At 39.3% G+C, this 14,419-nt stretch overlaps 2 protein-coding genes across 7 annotated transcripts; one reads left to right on the top strand and one right to left on the bottom strand.

Moving 5' to 3' along the window:
- Positions 1 to 477: 477 nt before the first annotated feature.
- Positions 478 to 6,977, bottom strand: LOC135581599 (protein MLN51 homolog). 6 transcript variants are annotated; one of them, XM_065114937.1, is made up of 12 exons: positions 6,173 to 6,977; positions 5,133 to 5,235; positions 4,832 to 5,046; positions 3,943 to 4,736; positions 3,637 to 3,751; positions 3,344 to 3,454; positions 1,792 to 1,844; positions 1,646 to 1,691; positions 1,459 to 1,545; positions 1,296 to 1,374; positions 854 to 946; positions 478 to 775 (listed from the first exon to the last, which is right to left on the bottom strand). In XM_065114937.1, the coding sequence occupies exons 1-9, from the start codon at positions 6,700 to 6,702 to the stop codon at positions 1,515 to 1,517; spliced, it is 1,998 nt and encodes a 665-aa protein (XP_064971009.1). In that variant the 5' UTR covers positions 6,703 to 6,977; the 3' UTR covers positions 478 to 775; positions 854 to 946; positions 1,296 to 1,374; positions 1,459 to 1,514. The 6 variants fall into 6 exon arrangements, with proteins under 6 accessions (XP_064971009.1, XP_064971010.1, XP_064971008.1 ...); XM_065114938.1 differs by having other exon boundaries at positions 854 to 1,014; positions 1,459 to 1,531; XM_065114936.1 differs by having other exon boundaries at positions 1,459 to 1,531.
- Positions 6,978 to 8,219: 1,242 nt separating this feature from the next.
- LOC135615870 (plastidal glycolate/glycerate translocator 1, chloroplastic-like) lies at positions 8,220 to 14,357 on the top strand. The gene is made up of 8 exons (XM_065114933.1): positions 8,220 to 8,710; positions 8,806 to 9,121; positions 9,725 to 9,986; positions 10,073 to 10,188; positions 11,605 to 11,714; positions 11,900 to 12,077; positions 12,377 to 12,506; positions 14,124 to 14,357. The coding sequence occupies exons 1-8, from the start codon at positions 8,453 to 8,455 to the stop codon at positions 14,272 to 14,274; spliced, it is 1,521 nt and encodes a 506-aa protein (XP_064971005.1). The 5' UTR covers positions 8,220 to 8,452; the 3' UTR covers positions 14,275 to 14,357.
- Positions 14,358 to 14,419: the final 62 nt, after the last annotated feature.

The raw sequence follows: 14,419 nt of genomic DNA, 5'->3' as shown, positions 1-14,419 counted from the left end.
ACACTTAATCAGCTTTAAGTTGAATCTATGATAGTTGGTAATCATGGGTTCCGATATATCTTTCGTGCTATTCTGAGAAAAGAAATGATCTCCAATGCGGACATCAGGTTTCTCGAGATGCTCTCTATGCTTTCTCAGATTCAGCTCTCTTATTGTGGTGTCCACAACCTTAAGTTAGCCCTCGGACGGTATGCAAGATCTTAACACATGCTTCTCGCATACATCATCCACATGATTCCATCGACCTTTGGCCTGATGAAGCGAATCGCCTCAGCTCCCAAGCCTTCTCAATTTAATACATAGACAACTTCAAAGATAATTTGTTTGTTATCTTTGTAAAATGTACCTTTTAAATAGAGTGAGAAGTCCATATGATGTTTTATTGCAACAGCACAGCAATCCTGCAATGGAAGAGACAAACCCAGAAATACAAAGCTTACTGTCATTAGCACGACTAGGGGAAACGCTAATAAAAACTAAAGCACAAACCACAAATTCTTATAACACAGGCAGAGAAGCAATGACATTTAAATCCAGTCAATATTAACTAACCAACCAATGCAACAGCAGGCGGTTGGTTAAACGAGTGGCAACTCAAACAACACAAACGTGGTCTGGTCAACAGGCCACACACCTCGTGGCAAACAATCTTGAAATTTAGTCAAACACCACTGCACTGCACTGCAGGTTATTCAACAATTCCTCTCAGTACCTCTCTTAAAAAGGTCACTACCTCATCATTCCAACAAGCTTCAACCACAGCTAAATATTTTACCTGCATATTGAAACTCCACCTAGTCAGTTGAAACCCAACGACATACCACATGCACAAGTGTGTGCTTGAAAGGCTCACCGGAGTTCAAACACACGTACATCACCTGCCCCGCTGCAAAATGATCTTCTCATATTATTTACAACAAGAGCAGGTGTTTTAAGTGTTATACAGCTGCATGAGTTACAACTGCAGACAATGAGATTTCAACCAAGAACATCGATTGCTCACTTGAACAGAAACTAGAAAAGCAACGAAAACATCGGTTGATGCAGAATTGGGAGATGAAGATTTAAAGAAAAGCTTCGAAAGTAGACTTTGAAGAACATCGGTAAGCATAATGAAAAATTATAATGATACATCGAGTCCAAGAAACTAGTCAGCTACTTAAATCTTCTAACAAGACGACCATGTCAATTTTATACTAATCTTCTGGATAAATTTACAATTCCCAGTGGAAAGCAGAACTTGATATTGGAAGTTAATACTAATTCTCGATGATGATTACTAAGACAACACGTACCTAGCATATCTTGGGACTCTAAACAACCCAATGTGTTCCAGATCAGATGCTGAAGACCACAGAGGGCATCATAAAATGCCTGCATAATGAACATAAAGTTAACTACGAATAACGAAAGCTAATTGGCTAATGCAAGTTTAAGGTAGACGTCTGTCTCACTGACCTAAAGCTGTTATTCAAATACATCCAACCCTGTCTATGCACTTCACTGGCCAAAGTTCATCTCCGAGTATCTGCTAAGATATCAAAACTGGCATATTGCAAACATGCTTCGGAGACAACCAAAAACAATAAACACTATATAATGCTCGCATTTGAAAGTTAAATCAGAGACGAGTTTTTTTGCTTACCTACGAGGCTTGTTCTGGCGTTCTCCAAGTTCCTCATTCGCAATCTCTACAGAAATATAAAACAAGCAAATCCCAGGTGATCTTGATGACAATGAAAATTTCAGATCAATGATTCACAAGAAAAGAAGAACCAAATGGTCGTCTACCAGGTCTCTGTGAGAGTTTCAAGGAACTACCAGGTTTGTTTGTACTCGATTCCCTGTAGCATAAGAAATGACTTATAAGGTATTTATGAATACTACATAAACCAAAATGAAAAGCAAAAGATAGATGCAGCAAAAAGCAATGAAACACAGCAAAAGCTACAAATCAGTGAGACACTGCATGGCATGATAGATTTCCAGGTCAACTATTCAACCATGTCAGATTAAATTGGTGCTTTAACCAAGCATGTTTTGTCCAGGCAGAATACTATTGCTATTTCATATTAGAAAGAAATAATATTGTGATGATGCTTGGTCGTTCTGCCAGAGATATTGACAATGGATTATCACAGTAGCAATATAGAATCTTGGCTCACAACAAATAAAAGCATGCAACTCTTGCAACAAAATAAATCATAAAACATAAGACACGGGGCCTAAAAAACAGGAATAATGATAACCCAGCACCTCCACTCCATTATCCTTTAGACAAATAACACTTGTAACTAACAAACTAAAACATCAAAATCTTTACAAGTTCATCTTTTCATGAGCTTTTTTTTTGTGAAGAAAGGGTACAAAATGTGGAACCCTTCAGTGCACAAACTGAAAAGACATCGCGAGATAATATCCAACTAAAAAATATGTGTACGTTGAAGAAAACACCCAAATTGGATATTACATGTGATTATTAGTTTAAAAGGTTTCTTCTTCCATACCAAAATCTAATTTCATATGAATTGAGTATACAACATAAATTAAAATATACTTATAAAGCAATTCATATAAATGACCCATATCAGCTATTAAATTAATCATTGATATCAACAGGATGCACGAATCACATATGCAAAGTGCTCGGTAGTTGATATTAACAAGTCATAGAGACGAACCTAGGATTAAGATTCATACACCTATTTGCTTTTCGAATAATAGCCCTGATGCAAACCATCGTTCATCGAGTCTAACAAGGATATTATTATTCTAGACTCCAACATAAATAAAAATTACAAGACACCATGTTATTGCATAGCATATCTCAGACATGTACTCGATCCCACTAAGAATGTGGTTTACTATGCCCCCAATCTTGTGAAGTCCATATATCTCACAGAAGAATAACTATCAGTTTTGCTGCCCCTTTGTTTTATAAAATTGACATCCACTTCATAGTTCAAACTTCAGCCTTACCTGAAGTTCTAAGTTCAATTCAAGTCCAAAATTTTTCTTCCTATTCATCTACTTTACAAGTCCCTCATCCATGGTCCATCTAAAGCACAAGTGATTTTGGCAGCAATAGATCAGAAAAATCAGATGCAAATACTTGAAGATAATAGCAAGAGGAAAAATGTGATAAGTAAATCAGACTACACAACTCTGAGCTATTTTCATGTGAAGATAGGCAAGGTCAAAGAACATACAACAAAATCAAATTCGGAAAGTGAAACGACATAGCTACAAATAAGCTAAAGTACTGGAAAAGGGGAAATCAGAGGACATACTTCAGAAAGCTCTTTCAGCTCATATTAATAGCAAAAAGAATGGCTTGCCTTACCTAGAAGATGTCTGTCCTGAAGGACGGGCATAGTAATTGCCATCAAGAGCTACATATGGTGGGCAATAAGATGCCCCTAAAGCCCCAGCAGCACCTGCTAACACTGGCACCCTAAAATTCATGCAGACTGATCAAACTTCCATTTTGTTAGAATCTAAGAAAAACCAAGTGCATGTCAAAAGAGGAGATTTCCTATTTTGCCTACCAGGATTCTTTGATAACTCCAATATGGATCAAAGCAAATGATGTGTAAAAACCACATGAATATGACGATAATAACAAAATATTCATACCAAGTCATTTCAGAATTGCCAAAACCAAGTTGTGGTTGAGCTACGTATCCTGGAAGAGCCATGCCCATAGCAGGAACCCCAATACCACCAGGATGCTGGTTCCCAAGTTGCATAACTATTAAGTAAAGAAAAAATGCATTGAAATGAATATGATGTTAACATAAATCTCCCCTTATTACTGTTTAACAAAACTTGTCCACAGAGATAGCATGACGGTCAAAGCATCAACATATGAAATTCAACAACTAAAGCTATTCCATGCAAGAAAGTTCGTCAAACAAAAACAAACATGGAAATATTACAAACCTGGCAACAGTGCTGGAGTACCAGGAAAGTTTTGTTCAGTATGTGCAAGGCCCATAGCTCCGGTTGCTCCAATTACCTGAGCTCCACCATACAGAAAAGAGCCCTTTCCAATTCCTTGGTTGCTAATCCTTGCTTTTTCAGCCAGTGAAATTTTTGATTTGCTTGAACCTGGAGACGAATCAGCCTCTCCAACTTCAGATGAATTCACAGATGGAGGCTGAGGAGGCGATGCTTGCCTTCCATTGCTAAGGGGCTCGACCACTTGCTGAGTAGAACTTCGAATTGCAGGTTGAGTTGGAACTTGAACTGGTCTTACAGTGGGCTTAATTTGAGTAGCCATGAGTGATCCTGAATGGCTATTTAGTGGTCCAGCACTACTTAAGCCCCTCCCTTGAACCCTAGAACTAGCAGAATGAGTAAATTCTTTGGGGTTAGCTGAAGTTTTCCCAGCAGCCGGCAGCAGGGAAGGATCTGTATAAAATCTATCATGGCCAACCATATCAGTGGCTATCTTTCCTTGCATCAATGAGTTAGACTGGGATATGTTAGAATCATTTCTCATCTGTGTTGAGTAAGCAACGGCCTTATTGATACTTCCAGTTTGTACGTCCCTTTTCTGGTTCAACGTTATGTCTTGATTCGAAGACCCAGAGGGGTAAAAAGGGGGTGAAGCAGAATTGAGGCTCGAAGCAAAAGTATTCTTTCGTGGAAATTCTGATTTCACACTTGCAGCCCGAGAAGACTGTCTCCCCGTATTATGAATTGATGGTGATTCTTGCTGGTTTATAAGTGACCTGACAAGTATGAAAAAATATATATATATCACGTATTTGGCTCATCAAAGAAATGATGCACCTGATTAATAATAAAAGTAAATTCCACAGCTGACCGTTTGCTTTGAGCTGCAGGAAAATCTCCTTTGTTTTTTGGAATAGGTTCATAGCGCCTAGGCCCTCTCCCTCTAACAGTCCTTGGAGCACGACCTTGGTTGTTTCCCTCATCATGAGATGCGTGATATCTATTTCCTCTAACATAACCACCTTCAGCACCCTGACTTTTGCTACGACCACGACCCCTAAAACGACGTCTAGACCCTCGCCTTTCCTGAAATAAATATATCATGCATCTCTAATGAAATGTTCATTAACTCACAGATTGTTTCAAGTAATAATAATGTGGAAGGAAGATACCTCATTGTTACGTATGTCCTGCAGATTCATTTCTTCAAATCTATCATGCACCCAGGCACGTTCATCTTTAGGATCCCACAACTTGCGCCCACCAAACATACGCCTAGAAAATGGTTATTTAATAAAGACTTATTATCAGAGATATGTTACAGCTATGCAATTGTCACGCAAGAAACGATATCACTCATAAATGGAAGCCAAAAAGAACCCTCTAATATGTTGAAAACAGCCCTTGAAGCGATCAAGAGAAATGAATAGTACACTCAAGAAACATTATGTGATCCAGAATGGCCGTTCATCTAATTTAAGGACAATTATGTGCAATAAACTTGCACACAAGAATAATAGAAAGAGGTAGAAATGGACTATACACACACTCATACAAACATTGACCGTTATGAATAACTGTAAACAAGACTATAACAGCAACAAGAATAACTTAAAGCCAAAGCGTTTGTGCCAGCTAGACCTTGCTTATGATCATGACCTTGTTGAGATCCCCATAAAATTTCCTAACAGTGCAAATAGCTTTGGACATTTTGATGACTGTTGCTAATAATCATGAAATATATAATAACAAGTAAACAATGTTATCATAGGTAACCAAATAACACATGGCACACAATGTCACTGGATCAGTTCACTTTTCAAATCCAACCCAATAAAATGATGCTTTGCCACACAGTTAAAGCAAAACACTAAACATACCAACTGCACTACATATAGTTGCTTACACAAAAAGCAGTAAAACAGCACTTACAATTTATCAAGCATTATTATTTCCATCCCCCAATCAAGCGTCCAATCATATATATATATATATATATATAAATTATTCAATAAGAGAATTTGCATAAGCTGTAACCATTTTTGTGCTTCAAACCACATTTTGATCATTAATATAACACAAAGATATTAAAATTTTCCAGATTTTAGGAAAGACGGAGTTTGTGAAGCATAATAAACAGTAGATGCAGCTTGAGAAAAATACACGAATCAGACTGGAAGCAAAAAAATAAATATGTCATAACAAAAATCACCTGTGGCGTCCCCTGCCATTTTCTTGGAACCGATCATCATGCATGTAGAAAGATCCGGCGGTCGGCACAGCGTACGGCTCGTTCTCTTTTTTCTCTTCCTCTTCCACCTGATTCTTGTCTTCTTGATTTTCCTCTAGATTCCCATCAGACTTCTGTTCATCTCCTTGGGGCTCAGGTGACTTCCTCGACTCCCTGGGCTTTCCGCTCGTTCCCACAGCAACATGGTTCCCTCCAACTTCTAACGCTTCTTCTTCTCTTCCTCCCAGTCGCTCCTCCACTCCGTCCCCCAGTTCATCCTCCTCCTCGTCGTAGTAGTACTCCTCTTCGTCATCATACACCTCCGCGCCTCCTTCACCATCAGATTCGCCCTCGGATCCAACCTCGGCCCTAAGACCATCCCTCGCGGGCTTCCCTCGCTCGTCGGATCCCTCCACTTCCTCGTCATCGCTCGCCTCCCTGCGTCGCATCGTGGGCAGCGGCGCGTCCTCGGGATCGCTCTCGTACTCCACGTCCTCCTCCTTGGCAGCCATCGATCTGCCCAAACCCTAATTCAACGCCCCTAAACCCAAAGATTCCTCGTCAAATTTCGATTCCAAGCAGATACCCTACGAATCTCGACGGAATTCGATCCAAGGGTTTCGAAAATGGCAGTAGCAATGGATCCTAAGTGTTCGGAAAGAGACGAAGAAGATCAGACGACGACATGGATCCACAAGAAAAGAGAGAGAGAGAAAAAGAGACGGAGAGAGGAAAAGAGGGATTTCGAGGTGTACGTGTTCTCTACCTCGATCCAAAATATCCAAGACGAAGTAACTACGCACGCACCCAAATGGGTGACCCGAACCCGACGCCTGCTTCAAACGTAAGATTGGAAGTCGAGGTCGCCGGTGAGCCCCACCGGTGTCGTGGTTGCATTAATAGGGACACTCGCTGGGTGCCGGATTGTTATGTGTACGACGTATCGTATCACACCAAATCGTCGGCACCCGCAACCGACATTCAAACAGTTATCACGCCGTGGCATGCTCCCATTGGAGAAGTGCACTCCTCCCTGAACCATCAGAAAAACTAAATCCTAGAGAGATGCCCACGCGTCACCGGTCTTGTTCTGATGATGAAGTATCACGACCGTCGGTTCCGATCATCACGACGGTCGCTTCTGATCGTCGCATCACATCCTGGGCTCACTATGTGGGCCTTAAACGGATTGTGCCGGGCCGGTAGTTGGTCCATGTCCGGTCCAATTATGAACGAATCTGGATAAGATTTCCTTAATTTGGAACCAATTGACTTCTCTTTAATTTTAGTATCTCCGTCTCTATACTTTAAGATATTATATTAATATCTCTTCTATTTATAAAAGTAAAATATTTATATTTATTGATCCTAATAAAAATATTTATATCGATTTTACTAATAAAAATATAAAAATAAATAATAAAAAATAATTTTAATATTTCATTTGATGATAACGGATGATGGTGTTATTGAGAGCTGTGAATGGCTACTGTAGATGAGGAGAGCAACAACAATATATAAGAGTCGTTTTGGATCTACATTGATAGTCATTTTGTTGCTCAACAACTGTGTCGACACCAAAGTAGTTTGTTGAACAACACTGCTCGACATTAGTATTGACGATCTCTTTTTATTGCTCAATAACTACGTTGACACCAACGCAGATGCAGAGCGATGTTACTCAACATCTACATCGATGATCATTTCATCATTACTGAATGACTTTGCTCAGTAACTATATCGGTGTCGATACAATTGTCAAGTAATGAAAGGACCGTCGATGCAAATATCAAATAGTTCTTTCGTCGCTTGACAACTATATCAGCATCAATTGTCACCATCAACATCGTCTGCTATTGTCAATTATAATATTAAAATTATTCTGGGGTAATATGTGATGACCCGGTCACATTGCCTTGGAATCTCTCTCTCTCTCTTATATATGCGAATCCCAACTTCATATGAGAAGTAGATAGGTACACACAGTCGTATTATGGAGAGCATAATATGGGGTAAGGATGCATTCCCGGATCATGTGGACGCAATCCTTCCATCTCATCCTAAGCTTGTTTCCTTTGGGCAGTGGAAGTGCTCACAAAGTTGGAGATAGAATCCAATCCTATTTCCGGCCACAAGACGCTGCAATAGATCGAACACACGATATGCATACGCTGCCCCCCCACGTATTCCGGTGCAGTGACAGCAGCATAGCTTGCTGCTGAGCTACTCCCCTGTTCAAATCCTCGTCCTCCTCCTCGATCCATGGCTACCGCATCTGTAAGCGCTATGGTCATCGCTCCGCCACTCTCGCTTCGCTCCAAATTACCGGTCGGGCATTCCGCGCCACGTTCCACTGCGCCGCCCGCACGCCGTGCAAACGCCGTGCCGCTCCGGTCTCGCTGCATCCCTGGATACACCCGGTTCTTGCGATGGAACGAGAACGCCAAGCCCCCATGCCTGATCTTTGCGAGATCCGCTGGCACTGATGGTGGACCTACTAAAGCGCTTGCCTTCCCCAGCGTCAGTCCCATCACCTACAGAATTTTATGTCAATGTTATGCTCACCATCTATTCGATCGAATGTTAGTCATGTCCGTGTGCGTGAGTTGTTCCAGGTTATTGCGATCTTGCATCTGGCAGTGTCGCTCGGGACGATTCTCGCCGCCGATAAGCTTCTGAAGCAGGCCTTCGTCGCCGCCGCTATTAAGTTTCCGAGCGCCCTCTTTGGGATGTTCTGCGTGTTCTCGGTTCTGACGGTGTTGGATTTTGCCGCTCCATCGGCTGCAATGGGCCTGGTGGGCTTCTTTGAGCCGGCGACTCTGTTCATTCAGCGGTGGCTCCCTCTGTTCTATGTTCCGTCGTTGGTGGTTTTGCCTCTTGCCGTGCGAGATGTGCCCGCAGCTTCAGGGCTCAAGATCTTTTTCATCCTCGGTATGCCACTCATTCAAAGATCCTTGTAGTAGTTCGTGGGAATATCTGTGGTTCTATTCTGCATATGGATGTAATTTGTATGTTATCATCTCACCATGTTTTGCTTTCAATTGCTTGCGTCCTATAAACATAAGGACAATGTACTAAAAATAGCGTAGGATGATTGTCTGAAAGTTTCATTTCAACCGTCTTGATATAGTGATTGCTTTTTACTATGTGATCGTGATGCGCCCTATGCATTTTGATCCATCAGGAGTTGTTTCTGGTGCCTGAAGCTGATATTCTGGATGAAAAAGATCCCTCTTTATCCAGATTCATTAGTTTCTGATTGTTTTCTTCTTCTGTCGCATCTTCTTGTCTCTCTTCTTGCTTCCACATTTTGTTGATTCCATCTTATCAAGTAAAAGTTGTGAACCAGTAGCCATTCCTACCTTTTTCTCATGATGAAGAGATTTTTAGAAGGGAATGCCTTATTCTTACTGTTTTCTTTCTATACAAGTATCAGCACTATAGGATACGGCCTTGGAGAATTGTTTTCTTTAATGAACCACACTGCATTATTGGTTATCTCTGTCTGAATAAGAAACCATTTTCTTTTGGCAGCTGCTGGTTGGTTGGCTTCGCTTTCTGTTGCAGGTCAAACGGCGATAACCGTAAGAAAAATTGTGAAAACAGAAATGATACCAGCTGAACCCATGGCAAAACCCTCTCCATTTTCAAACACCGAGCTTTGGACTTGGACTGCTGTTTTCGTTTCAACATTTGTTCTTGCTTTCATGAACCCAACAGCACTTGGTACAAGTGCAAGGACATGCCTCCCATTTCTATTAGCTGCAACAGTCTTGGGATACATGGTTGGTTCTGGGTAATATACCTTTTCTTCGATTATAAACAGAATACCATTATGATGATATTAATGACAATTAATGAGTTGCCATTGTTTTGGTTCAGATTACCCTCTAATGTGAAGAAGGTATTCCATCCAATTATCTGCTGTGCATTTGCTGCAGATGTGGCAGCCCTAGCATATGGGTACTTCTCAAAGTGTGGCATTGATGCTGTCCTAGGTTCGTAGCTTGCTTTCTTGTCCTAGCAATCTGTTGGTTTAACTTGAAGGCTTTACTACGTTAGTAGATTTTCAAAAAATGCACATATTCTATGATGGATGTGATATTTATCAGAGCATATACAAGTTGCATGTGATGACTTTTTTTTCCCTGTCCAACTGTTTGTCTTGCACATCTTCTTATAAGTTCTCATGCACTTTAGCTTGCATTTGGTTCTCAAAGAGATTAGAGAATACAATGTCCGTGACAACAATACATCATTGGAAACTGTAACTATACACAAGAACTTAATTAACACACCTTTCATGAATTGATATAGAAGACTGTGCGTCTGTGGTTCAAATGGGCAACTAAAAGTAGAACTTCCTGGAATGGAAAAAATACTTTCACTTTAGTCAATGCTATTTGTGTTTCTGATGCAAGGTAATTTTCACTCCCAAGCATTGGCGGGAGCCTCATGTACTGGGTACACAACTTTTTTTTTTATGCAAGCTTATTTTTCGTGGCTTAGTAGTGTACCACATTAAACCTGTATGAGGTGAACATACATCAACACATTTGGGTAGAAAAGAAGGATGGTATTTGTGATTACAAGCTAATTTTTTGTGACTTAATAGTGCTCCCAATTAAACCTCTATGAGGTGGATATACATCAACACATTTAGATCGCGATGCAGCATGGTAGTTGGTATTTTCTATAATGGCATGAACTATTGTTTTCCACGACCACCTCCAGAAGAAGAACTCTCTCAAGGCTAGTGGAGATAGTACACATATCTAGCAATCACATGTGGGTTTCCAATTTGGGACTGTTATCTCACATGAGGGATCAACATTGTTTCTCTGATGCCACCTCTAACAATTTGTGCAAGGGCCATGCCTCCATAAGGATTATGGTGGTATTCAGAAGAGAGGATGCACTAGCATATATTTGAGGATTCTGTGAGGTTCAGTACCCGATATCTCTTTTAGAGATCTTAAATATAAATCTTACCTTCCATAGTCCTTTCCAAAGATGTCATAGTCCAATGATGAGAACAATGATGAAGAGAAGCTAGGAGAGTATGACATGACCCCTCGAAGAATAGAGGATAAGTAAAATAAAGAATAAGAAGATACGAATGGTGGGTGTCCCCCATCAATATGTGAACCTGCTTTTGGATATTCCTTGATCCTTGCGGAGTAAAAACCATTGCGTTGGAATTTATCTGGTCTCAAATTCAGTTAAAAACACTCGGGTCCAAGATTTTGGAACTGAAGAGCTAAATGCACTGAATAAATGAACTTTGTTTTCTGATGTCACCATTTTCACTAATTATGTAAATTACCTTTTACACATGGAGGGATTTCTGTGGGGCAGTCGTTGCTAGCCTGCAAAAAGGTGTACCTAAAGTATGTAACTAATTATTTTTGTAGGTTATTACCTCACCAAAGCATCATCAAACCCTGGAGCTGGTGATATTCTTATGGGTTTTCTTGGATCTGTTATAATTTCATTTGCCTTTTCAATGTTCAAACAAAGAAAGGTACATCATCTGCAGTGCCAAACATCTTTTGTTCTTAATACTGTGTTAAGCTACAAAATCAACAATATATTCTTTGATTTTTATGTTTTTTGTAAATTACATTCAACTTTTGTCAAAAGATGTATGTAGGTTTCAACAGTACCAAAAACTTTAGCTAAGCAGTATCAGTTGTTTATGGCTAGTAGCTTGTCAGGCGACATGCCGCTGAGATTTTCTCTTCAGTGATTATTGCGACCACCTTCTCTCTGTACTCGACTGCAATCGTTGGGCGTCTCATTGGGTTAGAGCCAACTTTAACCATATCAATTTTACCAAGATGTATAACTGTGGCGTTAGCCTTGAGCATAGTGTCTTTATTTGAAGGTATTTTCTAATACTTGTTCACTTCTCTTTTTAATATTTATTAGTCAACATGATTTGTGCATGCAGAATCAGTTAACAAGGTAACCTCTCTATGAGACAGCTTGAATCCTAATCTTTTCCTTCTAAGAATCAACATGAGATTTTGAAGTTCAACGTCAGCTGTAACTGTGCTAAAATTCCACTAAGTATAGGGGTTTCTATAGAGAAGGAATGATATTTTCTTGTTTCCTTTAATCTCTTATTAAGATAACTGAGTGCTAACCTTTTGTGTTTCGTTTTCCTTGTGTGTTTGGCTTTAGGTGCAAATTCATCTCTTACTGCTGCTGTAGTTGTTCTCACTGGTCTGGTTGGAGCAAATTTTGTGCAAGCTGTAATGGATAAATTACGTCTAGATGACCCTATCGCTAGAGGAATAGCAACAGCTTCGAGGTACATGTTTCATAGATTCTTCTGCTCGATTAATGTGGTCTATAAATCTTTCTAATAACATGCATGCTTGCTTGAATAGCTTTAACAATTGATTCACAAGAGGTAACATTTGAGCTATGAGTTTCTCAAGATCAGCCAAGTAATATTTATTGTTAAACAAATATAATTTTTATTTGGTAACTCCAAGTCACCCTATCATGCAACTATACAATTTTTTGAGACATTTGTATATGAGATTTTTGGTTGATCAATTAGAGTTTGTTTAAGGTATTATTAAGATGTTGTGCATGTTTAGATCTTAATGTCAATAGCAAGAATCAATGACCAACTGATTGTAACAACAAAAAAAGAGTTCAACCATCTTTCAGTAAATAATATTATACAGCTTTCTAACTAGTTGGACCATAAATGCAGACAAGATAAAGAGTATTACCTTTTCTTTTCTTGGTCACTATGGGAGTGAAATAAGAGATCTAAGGAAGAACAGAGGCTAGACTTTATTAGTAACAAGTAAATACTTTGTATGTAAAAAAAATCAAGATGTTGGGGGGATAAACACCAATAAAAAAACATGAGACAATTCAAAAAGCACTTGATCATGATCAAATTTATAAGCCTACTTGGATATTAAGCATTTACCTGTTCTTGAAATCTCTGTTTTGGTTCAAAATCATGGTGTAACGTGTATCCCTTTTTATTTTGATCATGAAATAGATGAAATAAATCAAAAAATAGATTTTTGTTTAAGAATGAAATCTTATTGGAAATGTCCATATCCGGTTCATCCTTTGGATCCATATCACAACCCGGATCTGATGAAATAGGATGAATTGAGATTATATATTTGTAAATACGTAATTATCTTGAATATATTAACCTTTTTTTTTATTGCTTGTAAGGGACAAAAGAAACATCTTATTTTTTTTCCAAAAATTTCTAATCTCTAGTGGACCTCTCAATAGGATCTGAACCCTAGCACTCTATGGAAACCGACCGCTATATGTCTGAAGTATTCATGATTATATCGAACAAGAAGTCATTATTCAACAAAGTTCACTATCTTATGATTCTTGTAGGAGATATAAATTAATGCTGAGCTTATTTTAGAATTCTTAAAGTGGAAATTCAGTCACCATTGCTCTAAAGCCTATGCATATTTGGAATTGAATAAAGGATCAGAAGGCATGTGACTATCTTTCAAAGAAACTTCTCTATCAATTTTCTCGAGTGCGTTCGACTGATGTTCCCTGTAATTAATTATCCATAACTTTCACTTAGCTCCTACCTTTCTCTTGTGCATCGTGCTAGTTGTGTATATAGTTTCTTCACCATGTTTCCAGCAAGTGCCATCATTGAATCCCACAATTCATGAAAATTCTCCTTCTGAGGATTTTCTTCTGCATACATGGAAACTTTTTTTCTTCTTCGACATAGATTGGAAAAAAAAAAAAAAAGTTAAAAGGCTTCACAAAGATCAACTTTAGGTTGTGATCAAACTCCATTACTAGGCTACTTGGGAACAGGGTTCACTTTTCCACTGCACTGTCTTTGGCTCAGAAGAAACAGTAGATGTTTAGCCGTGTGTAAGATGATTGCTTATATCTTTGTCTGTATCAGTGCTCATGGATTGGGGACGGCAGCACTGTCAGCGAAGGAACCGGAGGCTCTTCCCTTCTGCGCCATTGCTTATGCACTGACTGGAATTTTTGGCTCGCTGCTTTGCTCTGTTCCAGCGGTAAGGCAAAGCTTGCTGTTTATAGTTGGGTAATGCATTCTTTTAAGTACACTGTTCTGAGTTTGAGGTACACTTCCAAAGTTCAAATGTAAAAGACAGTGTTCTTTGGTGTCTGATTCTTTGGAATCCATATGTTGCTACCTCTCTCTCAAACTTTGGAATCCATATGTTCTTTGGA

This window comes from Musa acuminata, chromosome BXJ2-6, assembly GCF_036884655.1.
Source record: "Musa acuminata AAA Group cultivar baxijiao chromosome BXJ2-6, Cavendish_Baxijiao_AAA, whole genome shotgun sequence".
Taxonomy (NCBI): Eukaryota; Viridiplantae; Streptophyta; class Magnoliopsida; order Zingiberales; family Musaceae; genus Musa; species Musa acuminata.
Note: the sequence above shows the minus strand (reverse complement) of the source record. Positions and strands in the feature narration are given on the sequence as shown.